General features: G+C 37.0%; 2 protein-coding genes and 1 long non-coding RNA gene across 3 annotated transcripts; 2 read left to right on the forward strand and 1 right to left on the reverse strand.

Moving 5' to 3' along the window:
• Positions 1-2,502: 2,502 nt before the first annotated feature.
• Positions 2,503-9,258, reverse strand: LOC114518265. The gene is made up of 2 exons (XM_028538230.1): positions 9,121-9,258; positions 2,503-8,362 (listed from the first exon to the last, which is right to left on the reverse strand). The coding sequence occupies exon 2, from the start codon at positions 8,227-8,229 to the stop codon at positions 3,019-3,021; it is 5,211 nt and encodes a 1,736-aa protein (XP_028394031.1). The 5' UTR covers positions 8,230-8,362; positions 9,121-9,258; the 3' UTR covers positions 2,503-3,018.
• Positions 9,259-9,346: 88 nt separating this feature from the next.
• On the forward strand, positions 9,347-11,068 carry LOC114518232 (zinc finger protein OZF-like). Its single transcript, XM_028538191.1, has 2 exons — positions 9,347-9,990; positions 10,349-11,068. Exons 1-2 carry the CDS (start codon positions 9,437-9,439, stop codon positions 11,022-11,024), a joined length of 1,230 nt encoding a protein of 409 aa, XP_028393992.1. The 5' UTR covers positions 9,347-9,436; the 3' UTR covers positions 11,025-11,068.
• A 2,408-nt stretch (positions 11,069-13,476) lies between these two features.
• Positions 13,477-15,016, forward strand: LOC114518374. Its single transcript, XR_003686473.1, has 3 exons — positions 13,477-14,291; positions 14,527-14,746; positions 14,867-15,016. It is a non-coding gene; the product is annotated as an uncharacterized LOC114518374 (long non-coding RNA).
• The last annotated feature ends 118 nt before the right edge of the window (positions 15,017-15,134 follow it).

The raw sequence follows: 15,134 nt of genomic DNA on the forward strand, positions 1-15,134 counted from the left end.
CTTCCGATAAGCGAGTGACTCATTGATGAACAATCAACTGATTCAACGACCTTTAGTCCGATTGTGCCCTGGATCCGGGAAATGTGCATCGTGGTCAGAAGAGAGACGATGTTTGCTGCAACCAGAGACAACAGAATATAACTCAACAACATCCAAACTATCGCCAGTAATCTTGCAAGAGCATTCTTGGGAGCTTTATCGCCGTAACTGAAATAAAACCGTTACTGTGAGCCGTTGCAAAGTCTACAGTGACTACTCGTTTTCCCTGCCGCATTATGCTGAAGTACTTCCCTTTAAATAAGAGTTTTCTGGCCTATGTTTGCCATTGTAGCTTCTAAGTGAGCTAGATTGATCTGACTGCCTAACACCATTATCAGGACATCACGAAATCATCATTTTACTAGAAGTGAACTTTCCTATTACGCGGTGTTCAAACTCTTATGGACTGGATACCAGAACCTCGTATTGTTTCACACTATCACCAACTTACCCTACTGTTGTCATGGTAACAACAGCCCACCAAAATCCCCCAAATATACCGGTAATAAACGGCCGTGGAAACTCTTCGGAATTATGCCAGCGCTCCTAGACAGAGGAAACTAGAGAAAGTGAGAACTCTGACTGGGGATAATTATACTGCATGCTTCCAAAAAATACTCCACAAAAAGAACTTTCTCTTCCCTGACCGACACCTCCGACTAACACGCCATTAAAAAAAGAACAGGGATTGAAATAAAGATAGTATCTAATCAAAACTTACCAAAAGCCAAATCACTAAACCAAATTTCAACGCGCCTGCAAATATCACAATCATAAGAGGTATCGACGGGCTTAGCAACTTTGAGGGACTAGTTGCAAGTTTAGCATCTGACGTCAGCATCACGACAGCATGACCGGGCGAATTTATTACCGAAAGAAAAGGCGTCGAATATGGGTATATTTTTGACACACTTCCGCTTGTAAACTCCGGAAAATAGAAGATAAATTTTTTGGGGTCATCACTTTGATTCCGTGTCCCTAATAGCGAAAGAAGGACCTCGCGTTGGGCAATGAGCGTAACAGAGCTTTCCGGTTCAACGTTTCCGATCCATTTAAAAATTACATTCACGCTGGGGCAGCAGACCTTCGCAGCATCGGTTAAACGTTTGGCAAGCAAACCATGGTGGTTCTTCCCGAGGTGCTTCCATCGTCCCTCCGCCACCCGCTTCGAAGTTAGATAGAAAGGGTAATAATCGCGGTAGCGTACCTCGATCTCACTTACATTTTGGCAGACTCCTTCTGGAAGCGAAAATCCCAAGTGGCAGTGAACTGGCGAGCCGAAAATATTCGCACAAACAAAGGCGATTACGGAGAGCAAATTCCTGTATTTCCAATAAGAATGCATTGTTTCAAAAACTTGTCTAAGAAATGGTAATAGCCTGTATCTCACTGTTCCCACTGTACGACTTGCTTATGTGGTATATTTTTCTACTTCGCGTGTTCTTCCTATTCTTTAAAGTTCCAGTGTATATCGATACACATCAAGCCCTTTATAAAGACAGGTGAAAATATCAATTGCCTTTTATTGCAAATTTGCACTTTGCTTTTTCATTAAACCTAATCTAATTTGGCATCGTTTATTGGCCTGGTGAAATTGGATTGTCCTTGCATGCAAACATAGTGTGGTGTGATCTTTTATATAGCAGTTTACCCACTCAATAAACTAAAATTGATTGAGATAAATTAAGATCTGTTAAAGCTTTCTTAATCTTAAGATCTGTTAAAGATATCTGACAAGATTCACAAATAAATTTACCTCATTTTCTCAAGGGATTAATTTTTCCGTTATCGATGAGATATCTCAAAGGAAATACCCATACAAGCAACCCATTTCGAACAAAGAGGCTATGCACAAAAAACCTACAAACGAACATTCCTAACTAAACTTGCTGTCAAAAGTGCAAGTCAAATAGATTTAATTAAACTTTGTGAAAAATTTTCTATTAATAATGCATCGGTAAATGCTCATTGCTGAGCCAGCATATGACTTTACACGGTCGCCTAAGTCACGTTAGAGAAGCTCTTTGCATGAAATCTTAGTAAATATTAACAATTATATTATATACATACATGGCTTGTCAAATTTCGGCGCCTAATAAATATTTACTTGAATGATATCAGCAGAAAATTACACTTTCTCTTGTCTCAAGTAATTCGCTGCATAATTTGGCGCAAAACGACTTGACGTGAGGGCGAAGCTTTTTACGCGGAGAAGCCAATAGGAAAATTTTGAAATCTTATGTTTGTTATAGAGTAAATCCAATCAAATCGCTCCTAACTCCGTTTTCTATACCTAATACTTACCTAACCATGCAATTTCCATCCCAAATGAATATTTATATATCGGAAATTGGCGAAAATACAAATTGACAGCAGTAGCTCATGATGCTCTTTAAGTTAAAACAGATCTCGCATATCGAAGAAACTTTTAATAAGAATAATTTCAGATAATAATTTGAACCGTATATACATTTATATATAAAAATATAAACTATATTACATGATACATTTTTCAGCAGGTTAAGCAGCGCTTTAAATACTGCGTTCACCGTGGAATAATATTACGAATATTGGGCCGTTGTGCAGAAGCTAAACAACCGAACCCTGGATCGAAGAAATCTAGAAATAAAATCTATATATCAAGTGACATATGTTTTTCAAAATCTCCTCGAATGGACAACGAAATATATAATAATATGAGGAATACATTCGCTTGAGCAAAATAGCAAGTTACAAGCAACCCATGCATGCAGGTAGCGCTTTCTAGCTTGTACTAGCTGCAGCTCCAGAAAGGGCTGTGGTATGAATATAACCCTTCTATAGAACCAATCCTTAAAAAAATAAGCATCTATGACTGAGTCGTTAATCTTTAGGCTTGCTACACGAAAACGAGGTCACACTGGTTAAATTCACATATAAAGTCATACATGACTTGGAATATGGTTTCTACAGTACGGTGAAGTACAGCTCTCTGCAGGTCTATTTATGAATTCTTTGATGAGTTAAAAAGTCACACAGTTGTTTAAACACAGCGTCACATTTGTTACAATTATACGAGGCTGGTTTCTTCTGACCGCACTGTTTCTGGCAAATACTTCTGGCGGACACAACTGCATTCGTAGTTTTATCAGCCACTTCCACAACAGAATTAACATTTTCAGGAGAGGAATGACTTTCGTCAATTTCATCGACAATGCTGTGAACGAGCTTCCCTCCTCCACCGTTAGAAAAATCCTCTTCAATCTTATCACCAAACTCTGTACTGCCTTCTTCAAACATCGGACTTCTTTGCTCTGACGTTAAACATCCATTTCTCAAATTATTCCCCGGCGAGATGTGATTACCGTCCACATTTTCGTTCACGAACTTGGTTAAACTGGTTAAACCATTCTTTTTATGCTCTTTTCTGTTATGGCGAACGAGCCCCGAGCGAAATTTAAATGCTTTTTCACAGAGAGTACAAACAAACGATCGAATGTCAGTGTGTTTGTATGTATGCTCCTTAAGTTCAGAAGACGACCAAAACGTTTTGGGGCAGTCTGAACATTTGTGAACCTTCTTCGTCTTTAAAAGTTCGAAATGAGACGATTTGAATTTCTCATCATGAGTGACAGCCACATTATCTTTTTGGAAAACCTGTTCAGAATTAGAATTAATCTCGCTGCCATTTTCTTTCAATTTTCTCTCACCACGATCAGAGTATTCTTGCTTGGTGTTTCCATCTTCGAAACTACACTTGTCCGCTTTTCGCCCTTTGCCGAGATGCTGCTCTCTATAATGTCTGGATAGTGAACTCCTGTATTTACAGTATCTCCCGCAAAGTGTGCAGGAAAAGTCTACAGGTGCTTTTTCGAGGTTATCGCTGCCGATTTTTGGCTTATCCTGTTTTATGTTGTTCCAGTTTCTTTCTTTTCCGTTTTGTTCAAACGAAATATTCTCATCCCTATCTCTGCCTACATTGTCTTTCTCTTGGATGGCCTGTTCATTATGATTTTGAATATAAGAATTCACTCCAAACTTTCTTGGTCTTTCGTCGTCTACAATTGCTTCAAATGTCCCTTTAACAGTACTTTCTTCGTCTGCAATTTCTAAAGAATTGCATTTGTTCTCCAAATCATCTTTCGTTTCCAAGAAGTTCAAATTCTTATTCTCCTCTTCCCTTCCAAGTTTCTCAGCCATTACCATTCTCAAACCTTTTCTGCCTTGGCCATAATGTTGCTCCTTAATATGTCTGGAAAGTGAGTCTTTATACTTGAAACGACGCTCGCATATCTGACAGGAAAATGACATCACATCACTGTGACTTTGGCTATGCTTTCGCAAATGGGACGATTTTGCAAACGCTTTCTGACATTCGGGACACTCATAGATCTTAATTCCCTCATATTTTTGCATAAGGTCTGACGGTATGGCGGGAAAATAACATTTATCGGGGGTTTCAAATGATGCCGAGTTAACATTGAAATTACGATTATCCACATCAAAATTTTCTTCACAAATCTCAGACATTTTCCTCTTAACTTCTAAATTTCTCTCGCCACTTTCAAAATTATCTTCCAGATGTGGAAAATGTACTGGTACTTGATGATTCCATGTTTCAACTTCTTCCTCATTGTCTCCATCTCGTATGATCACACGATCTTCATCTTCTTGCCTTTCTCTATATATCATGCTTGGAATATCCGTGTCTTCCTCTGCAGAGTCAGCATTTTGTAAACCATCTTTTCCCAGTTCATCCGGCAGAGACATTTCATTTCCTATCATACTTTGATCATTTTGTCTTGCATCTGAGGTCTCCGCATTCTCCTGGATAGTTCCTACTTTATAATCACAATTTTCATGTTCTCTCATCATATCAAAACTGCTCTTTTCCACGGAAGAACAATCCTCTTGGTCTGGTTTACCCTCGTTTTTCTCATCAACTACCATGCTGTTTGCATCATTTTTTCCTTGTTTAAGATCTTGATCATTCAAATCTTCAGTTGATCCATCCTTACACTTCAAACTTTCATTGATGTCTAACGAATTCTTGTTTTCTTCAAGCGGAGGACAATTAATTTGCTTATATCCTCCCATGTCGCCAAAAACTGAACTTAAGCTTTTCCTTCCGAGACCATAATGCTGTTCTTTGATATGTCGTCTCAGTGAACCTTTGTACTTGAAGTATCGACCACATATTTTACAGGAAAATGGCATGTTATCGCTGTGAATAACTTTGTGCTTTCGCAACGCGGACGGTATTGGAAAAGCTTGTGGACATTCAGGACATTCATAAACCTTTTTTACCTTTTCCAGGTTGTTTTCAGCGAAATAGTCTTCTTCATATTGAAAAGTTTCACTGCGGTTTTCAATATTCGTCAAACTAGCCTCCTTGCCCTGTCCATCATCAACGCTTAAAATATGTTTATTACACTTAACATGTTTGCATGATTCATCCTCTTTTACAAGACAAACTTCGGTATCAACATCACCAAAACAAACGACTTTCATTTGATCTCTTTGCTTGCTATCAGACATCATAATTTGATCATTGGGTCTTCCACCTAAACTTGGGTTGCCGACATTGTTTTCTTCATAGGAAGCATCGCTTTGTCTTACAAGACATTCTTTGCTACTACCAAAATTTTCAAAGCAAACTTTGTCCATCAAACAAAGAATCTTTTCATCCTTTTGCTGTTCTTCAAACTTACCACTTTGATCATTTTGTTCCTTGTCATCCAAACTTTCACAGCTTTCACTGTCTTCTTTATTTTTACAATTTTCACTTCTGTTCTTCGAATGCCGGTCACCGTTCTGAATATATTTCCCTTCGTGAGCTTCATCATCCGCTGTCATGCAATCTTCCATGTTTACTTGACCATAATCTTGCTTCTGCGGAGATCTTGTCGATCCACCATTACCCATGGCAGATGAATTAACAGCATCCTCAAAGCTAACCTTCTCCGGAGGAGACGAATGTTCTAATATACTTTCTTCTTGCCCATCCACTACAATGCCAAAACTCTTTCTTCCCTTACCATAATGTTGCTCTTTTACATGTCTAGTCAATGAGCCTTTGTACTTGAAGTAATGTCCGCATATGTTACAAGAAAATGACATGCTATCGTTGTGAATTATTTTGTGTTTCCGTAATGCAGATGATCTAGGAAATATTCTTGGACAGACTGGACAATAATATAATTTAGGTTCCTCGGGTATTTCATCTCGTTTTGCGTTGACTTCCACACCATTTCCCATATTTTCCAAATTGATATCCCTACATTGCAAATCATGTTTCGTTTGCTTTCGTTTCATATTTTCATGAATTTCATAGTCACCTTCTTTACACTTCTTATTTACGCTTTCTCTGTCGGGATCATCATCATTTGTATTATCACGACTCTCAGTGTTAAATTCATTCTGAGAAGACAAACCATTTCGATCTGAACAATCTTCAACTTGTAACAAACCAATTTTATTTTTGTTCACACCAAATTCGTCGGTTTTACCCAGATTTCTGAGGCTCACTTCGTCATGCAAAGACAAACCGTTTCTATCTCCTTGAGTTTTGCTAAATATCATACTTGGATTATTTTGTTCTTTCTCTAAAGCCTTTCCTCTTCCATATCTAAGAGTTCGATTTTCCTTCACAGGCGACGCTTGAACGATGGAATCATCAACGTTTTGAAAGCTACTTTCATCCCGAAACGACAGGCTCATTTGGCACTCCTGCTTTCTATCAAGTACCATGCTTACACAATCTTGCTCCTCGTCACTGGAATAATTTACTTGAACAGCAGTATACTCGTTACTTTCATTTTCGAAGTTAGATTCTTTCTCCAAAGGGCCACGATGTTTTTGTATACTTCTTTGTTTACCATCGACTGCCACGCTGGAGGCTCGTCTCCCTTGACTATAATGTTGCTCTTTGATATGTCTCGTCAGGGAACCTTTGTGCTTGAAAGTATTCTGACAAATTTCACATGCAAACAGCCTCTCTTCGCTGTGAATAAGTTTGTGAACTAACAGTTTTGATGGCTTTTCGAAGACACTTGAACAATACTCACACTCATAGACTTTGCTTTTGCCAGATCTCTGCCTGTACGGCGAGTGTTTGGCGCTAGGTAAATGTCCATTGGGTACTTGAGCTAGTTCTTGTGTGACTTCAAAGTTACTTTTAGGATTCTCCACAATCTCAAACGTTTCTGGCCATCGCCTGATACTGTTATCCCGGTAGTTATCGCTTTCTGTCACCATAGTCTGACCGACTGTCTGACAACAATTCTTAAGATCGACATTTTCCTGCTTGAAAGGACGAGTTTCTTGCTCCATCTTCGTCTTTGCTGCTTCAAAAGCAGTTTGTCTCATGAAATGTTCCCCTTTACTAGAACTCTCACAACATTGGCACTGACTATCTTCTTCAATACAATCCTCAAATGAATCTGGTCGAAAGCTGATTTCTTTTTCCAAGGGGGTACTTTGTTGTTCATGTTCTGTTTTACCTCCGCTCGAATGTTCACGCCGCATATGCCGGCTGAGTCCTGATCTAAACTTAAACGACTTAGAGCATATCTTACAAGGATAAGGTCTTTCACTGCTGTGCACGTGTTGATGAATGAGAAGCTTCGACTGCACTCGAAAACATTTCTGACATATTTCACATTTGTGCATTTTTCTTTGCGTGCATGTCTCCGTATGCTGTTGAATTAGCGAGTCGGGGAAAATGCTCTTGCAGAACCGACACGTCGCTAAGTTTTCTTCTGAATTGTTTGAACTTTCATTGGCTATGCTTTTGTTGCATGTTTGTGCGTGTAGTTTGAATAAAGAGTATGGAAACGTCGTATGACAATACTGACACTTTTTTAAACTGTTTTCTTCAATATTCATACGCTTTTTGTCTGTATTATGTTCTCTTTTACTAGAGGCAGGAATGTATTTACTGGTGTCAAGAACACCATGCACTATCAGTTCCTCATTCTTCACAGAACTGATTTGTTTGTTTAATGGTGAACTCAGCTCAGTTTTATGGGGAGCAAATTTATCTTCACCCAGTACAACTGCAGTCCCAGGACTGGTATCTTCAATTCTCTGAATTCCACACACATCATGTTTACTTAATGGAGCATTTTGGTCAGTATTTGAATATGTTGTTTTACACAAAACATAATTCCCACAACTGTCAAGTTTACCATTCATCGATTTGGACAACATCAGAATAATACCTGTGTCATTGTTTGTAAAAGTTTAAATTAATTTCTGTATGACTTTCTTATGAGCCAGATGTTTTCTAGCAGCAATTTCTAGAATGGTCATTTTGCACCCATAATTTCTTCAAATATTTAGCCTAGAAAAACATAGTGACTAATGTAATTTTTATATATCCTAATTAATCCTTATATATCCTAATCCTTATAATAATCCTTAGGCCAAGGGCCATAAACTATTGACTTCAGGGTACATAACTTTATCCTCAAATGCATGTGAATCTGGAAAGTAGGAATTGGTGTACAGTTTAACACTAGTTCTGGTGCATGATAGATATATGTATATATAGACTTTCAACCTCACTGATGGTACATGTGGGGGGCATTGTGTAGTATGCATGTGAAATAACACAATGGTGCCCTCATATTGCGATCTAGCTGCCTGTTCAAATGGGCCCTATTATTTCACCCAGTGTTTGGGGTTCATGGTCTCAAGTCACCAACTAGACATGAACTGGTTTCCTCAATGTTGACTGCTACCCATGCACAAATCTGTAATAATAATCCAATTTTATAGATAAGATAAACTTTAGAACCGATCGAATAAACATTCAGATGGACAACCAACATGAGAGGTCTAGAATTTTGAGCCTACTCCCTCTGAAATATCTTTGTAAGTAATTACTGTCATGTGGGCCCATGCTGGTAGTTCCATATGCGTATTATTCCAGTATTTTAAGGGCTAGGAAACATTTTAAAATACCCAGCAAAAAAATACTGTTTGTGAGCCAGAATTGTTCTAAAGTATAATAAATGGATGACCCCCCCCCGACCCGTCCCGGACAATAATATATTTCAAGACATCAAATTAATACATCCCAGATATAATCATACTCACAGAGAAACGAAACTGTATGACGACGCAATCATATTTTAAACCAAATCTTTTGTTTTTAGCGAAAAATTGATTGTAGATTATCAAAAATCACGAACATTTTCAAGAGAAACTCCCACCGTTTCTTTGTTTTGATTAGCGTCCATGTTGGACCCGATTCGCAGTTCGCTCGCGCCGCCGAAAATGCCGATAATATGTCTGTGAGTGTCAGAAAAGCGTGTCTGTTCGATTTGTAATAATTTGTAATATAATTTTGATGGTTCTTTTCATTTTTCCTCCGTAAAATACATTTAAAGGTGCACAGAACTGCAATCGCAGAATGGGCAAGGAGAAGGGAAGCAAGCCTATAAAAAGCAAAGGAAAAAAGGAAGTAAAAGCAGCTAAACCACAGCCGAAACTCGAGGCAGAAAAGAGGCATGTCTGTCATGTTTGCTCCAAAGCTTTCGACAGACCATCCCATTTAACTCGCCATGAACGAACGCATAGCGGTGAACGTCCGTTTTCGTGCGAGATTTGTGACAAAACGTTTAAAGATAAGTCTCATTTGGTCACTCATAATGAAACACACAACACTGAACGCATTTACACTTGCAATGATTGTGGAAAGTCATTTCAAACATCCTCTAGTCTGTATAGTCACAAAAGGACACATGCTGAGGATCAGATGAAGTTAAGGAAGCACCAATGTGGGACTTGCCTCAAGGTGTTCTTGAAGAAGTGTGATCTTACAAGGCATGAACGAGTTCATACCAATGAACGGCCATATGAATGTCAGTTTTGCGAGAAACGGTTCAAAATGATGTCACACATGAAGCGTCATGTTAGGATACACACCAACGAACGTCCTTATCAGTGTCCTGATTGTAAGAAGAGGTAGGACTCTGGGATGTTTTGAGATAATAGCACTATGGGGCCATGGGAGCCCTTCTGTCATATGCTATTGTCATTACCAATCAAGCCTCACTTTGATGTGAAAACAAACACACATAAAGTGATGTTTGGTGGTAAAGACAATAATAGTGTGGGGTGGATTCACCCAAGAGCTTTTTCTCAATGCACTATGTAGGTTTGTCTATGCATTGTTGAAGACAGTTCAGATTACTGCTGTCATAATCACTTACCCCTCTAACATGCATAGCTCAGCATATTGAAGGAATCTAACCAGTTTTCGTATAGAGATAAAATATGCACCTTCACAATATTGGAAGCTATTAAAAGTTATTTTGTCTAGATTCAAACAGTCGGTAGCATTGGTTCAGCACCTGAGAATTCACTCTGGTGAACGACCACATGCTTGCACCTACTGTGAAAAGTCCTTCACGCAAGTCACCCATCTCATAAACCATGAGCGAACACACACTGGTGAATCCCCCTTTGTCTGCCAGATATGTCATCATGGGTTTAAGCAAGCATCAGGGTTGTTGGCACATGCCAGGACCCACGAGAACATTAAAGCTCACGAGTGTGAATTTTGCTCAAAGTCCTTTGTTAGCGAGAAAGCATTGTTAAATCATGAGGCTATGCACAGTGGAGAAAAACCCTACAAATGTTCACATTGTAAAAAGGCATTTGCTCGTGAGTGTAATTTGGAAACACACAAAAAAGTCCACAAGTCCCCAGATGCCAATGAAGCGATGCCCTATAATTGTGGAATTTGTAAAAAAGACTTTGAAACAGAGGTTCTTTTATTGGCACACAAAGCTTTGTGCATGGCTGAGAAGCCATTTAGGTTTATGGCCTACGATGATGTTTTTCCACAAGCCAATGAAGTGCCAGGGATTGCACAGCCAACCAATAGCTGCATGGCTGAGGTGGTTGTTACTATTGATAGTAGTGGAGATGTGGACAGTGTAGAAATATCTGCACTGGTCAGTGACAATGAACCTATGGTGGATGTTACATCGTAGTTAAAATATTTGAAGTGTACAGTTTTTGATAGAAATAAAAATTTGAAAATGGTTAAATCGAACATCTCCATTCTCCATCCAGTATCAATATGTTTCTAGCCCAGTGGATGGTTAATAAAAGAGCACTTTGGAATTTTATTTAAAATCGATTTTAAATTAGATAACTTTTTCTTATAACTTGCATCTTTTCATTGAGTTTAAGCGCAGTCAGTAGTCTTACACTAAACTGTCTATTAAAAAATATTGGGTGCTGTAAAATGAAAAACAACAAAACTCGAAAACTTGAAAAGAAAATTATGAGGCACAATTCCGGTATTCAAGAACTCCGGGAAGAAAACTCGCTGTAGTGTAGCAGCTTGAACAAGGTTGTTTTCTATTGGTTAGAGCTCTAATTGGGTAGCGAAGGTAGCAAGCCAATAGCACGTCCGTATTACATGGAATCTATTATTAACTTTGAAATTATTAATTAAAACTTCCGGTTTATTTTCATCTTGCGTTTATTGCGTTTATGTGGTTTAGGGTCGTTGAAAAACTTAGTGAAATTACAAAACGAAATGAAGCTAGTTCGAAAAGATTAGTGATTGGTGGTTAACATTAATCGCTCTGTGTGCATGTCACCTTCATTTTTTGAATTTGGCGAATTTTGCGACTTCCCAAGAGGCATTGAAGTATTGTATTTGTCACTATTTATATTCAAATATTTTGTCACTATTATTGTTCGATATAATAGAAAATGTTAATATAAATGCAAAAAAAATACAGATTGGAGAGTATTACACATGTGGTATTACATTTATTTTGCTTTTTATATGTTTTTTGCAGCTACGCGAGTACAGTGCGCATAATATTCCGTTCGTCACAAGAATAACAACTAAATTGAACTAATAACAAGCGATATCAATACAATTACAATTATTACATGTATGTTTAATTAAACAACAACAAAAAGCTATTGGTGGGTTTCACCATACTTCAGAGTGATTTGAGTGGGCAAATGATAGGAAATTGCGTATATTTACTAGGAAACGCAAAGCCAACACATATAGTGAAAAATTATTAAAGATCACTCCCAAGGGCGATCCAGGGGCACTTGGTTAAAAAATTAAGAGCAGCTGAAAATATGTATAGGGACGGTTTGAAGCCAAAGCGCCAAGACACAACTAGTGTGGTGTATGTATATTTATGCTTTACAAAACAATCGGCATGTGTAAGTGGGTATATGTAGTTTTCTCGTTTGCATACTAATATAAAAGTATTTAAGCCTTAAGTGAATATTACTACTTTCTTCTTGACAAAGGGAGTAATAAAATATGCTAAATACTTTCATTTATATCTTCAAGTAACATCTCTCATAGATCACATGCACACAAGCTGTTTTAAAGAATCTACCTATTTACCCACCTTATAGACTCATCACTTTACACAAGGTATTTTTGATGCCAGAAGCTATGCTGGCGATAGTAACAACAAAAAGCTTGGGGTGTAGGTCTTGTGATTTGGTTGTTTTTTTTTATTTATGACTGATTTACAGTATATTAGAATATGGAAATTATGTATTAGACATTGCTGAATGTTTGTATGTATTAATTATTAATCATACAATAATATATCACATAGTAACAATAAGTTCTGGTTGACAGTGGTTGTATATCACTTTGACTGCAAATATATAACATTTATATATATATAATCATTTGTGGTATTAATCTCTGCATGTGAACTGAGATTGACAGGGTTCAATGAAGCAAATTGAAGTTCTTTACTGCTAGGTTGAAATTGGTAGGGGCATGACAACCAAGCAATAAGAATTGATATAAGGCACCAAGTGATATAATTTTGGTGTTTACAAAGCCAGTCATTATTTATGGCAGGAGTGGGCTGCGGAGAAAATATTTTAATTCTCAAAATTTTCCAACCCCACTTTTTATGTGCTGAGAAAAAAGTTTACACCACTTCTAGGCAATGAAAAATAGTTACCTTAATTTTATAAGTTTTATTTACAACAAGCATTATAACATTTGTATAAGCTTTGAATGCTGATTGTATATGGGGAAGAGCCATGTATGTTGCATCAATGCAAACCATCCATGCATGCAGTCACTTTATAGATAGTGACTTATTAGATTGTACAGTTCATGTTTGGTTTAAAATTTTATGAAGAAAATATTTATATTGTTTTTTTTTCTTGCCCCATCTTTCACTTTCTCATATCTTACCCCACCCAATATAATACAAATTTTTACCCCACATTTTCCCTTCTTCTCCCACCCAGGCTGGTCCCTAATGTTAATGGTCTCAAAGTCTCCCAGCCCAAGAGTGTAAATATGTTGAATGTTTCAAATAATTAAGCTATTCACATTATATATATATATATATCCCTTACGAAAATGTTCTATAGAATCCCATAGAATATGCTATAGCATATTCTAAATCCTATAAAATATTCTATAGGACTTCTTATCCTATAGCATATTCCATTGCCATATTCTATAGAATTTACAGATCCTATAGAATATTCTATTGTACATAAATTCACATTAAATATCGAATGATATATTCTATAGAACATGCTGTACACAATAATCTATAGAATGTTATACAGAATGTGACCTTTATGTAATAATTAAGGCAATTTAAAATATAACAATTTTAGTACACGATTGATATTGGTCGAGAAATGTGTTTTCATCTGTCTAGAAACACAAAAGTTGAATAGCATCATATTCGTATTTTGTGTGAGGTCCTCTCGACATACTTTTTAAGTCTTAATGTTAAAATTCTCCGCAAAAATCATTCGTTTTGTAAGGACAAATCACAAGTATTTCACACATATCTGTTTCATAATATGCCTGTTCGCAGGTTAGATGGCGGGCGTTTTGCCCAAACAAGGCCGCAAAGTTATGTGGGACTTGTGTAACTGACACGCATATATAACGCATTATTTTCAAATTTTGAGCGCGTCTTTGTCATTCGTTCAACGTTTTATAACTGATATTGGTGGAATTTAGCGAGTTTTTCTTTCCTATTTTAACATAAAATACGCAGTACTTGAATTTGTCGATGAGGAGTATAGGAGGTTGGTGAAACGCGCTGGATTATGTGAGAAGAATCAGAAGATTCGGATTATTTTGTGAATGGTACATGACTATAGACTAGGATCGTGAGAAAGAAATTGTGTCAAGGCCATCAGAAAATTTCTCAAAGGTTCCATTGACCCATCTACAATTTCAACAACAACATGTGAAGCTAAAGTATTGGAATTAAGTGGTGAGTGTGTTTGTAGTTATATGCTATAGCCTATATGTTTGTACAGGCAATTAACAAATATTCTCTATACCCTTTATATTGTATATAGAATACTTAATTTTTAATATATCATTCTAAGAGTGAATATAATGTCTCAAGTGTTCAATTTTGCATTTACTATTAAATTTGCAGATTTGCTTATGTCCAAATATCATACTATAAACCAAAGGTCAAAATGGTATAATTATATTTGTAGGTGCCCTTATGTCCCAGTGTCTCAATAACAAAGACTCAACAGAAGGTTTTAAAAGGAAAAGGCAATTAATTTAAAGGATTTTGTGTACTCAATATTATGGGTATATTGTGGAGCCGGGAGGTTCTGTCCACACACTCCATGACAGGAAAGATCTCCAATGCATTAAAGGAGAAGGATGCCAAGCCACAACTTGACAAGGAAAAAGTCAATGGCATATGTGGTAAGCTGATAACTTATTTCAGTTAGCTAAATATATATTGTATACTATCTCATCACTCACAGCATGGTAAGACAAGTCCTGCATTTTTAAATAATTTTTCAATCATATTCCTTGATGTAGAGTATACTTCAAAAAGATATGGTTGTCCTGCATCTGAAGTGTGACAAGTAATGCTAAGAAAATGCTAAAAAGAAGTCCTGCGAAAAATAATGAACTGAGCTACTGGTCAGACAAACACTTTAAAAATATCCAACATATAGAATAATAGACAATAATTATTACCAAAATACATTACAAACAAAAGTATTCAATGTTGCACAACTTTTGATGTACTGATACATATGCCAGTATTTCTAATATATATCTTTTTATTCTTGAAGTGATTTTC

This window comes from Dendronephthya gigantea, unplaced genomic scaffold (genome assembly GCF_004324835.1).
Source record: "Dendronephthya gigantea isolate DGI-Jeju-01 unplaced genomic scaffold, DenGig_1.0 000010F, whole genome shotgun sequence".
NCBI classification, from domain to species: domain Eukaryota; kingdom Metazoa; phylum Cnidaria; class Anthozoa; order Malacalcyonacea; family Nephtheidae; genus Dendronephthya; species Dendronephthya gigantea.

What these genes read in the sequence shown, in the direction of transcription:
- LOC114518232 (XM_028538191.1), top strand. Translation starts at nt 9,437, where the DNA reads ATGGGCAAGGAGAAGGGAAGCAAGCCTATAAAAAGCAAAGGAAAAAAG. An exon ending in TGTCCTGATTGTAAGAAGAG is followed by an intron (nt 9,991 to 10,348) that starts GTAGGACTCTGG and finishes TATTTTGTCTAG; the next exon opens with ATTCAAACAGTCGGTAGCAT.
- LOC114518265 (XM_028538230.1), bottom strand. Translation starts at nt 8,229, where the DNA reads ATGTTGTCCAAATCGATGAATGGTAAACTTGACAGTTGTGGGAATTAT.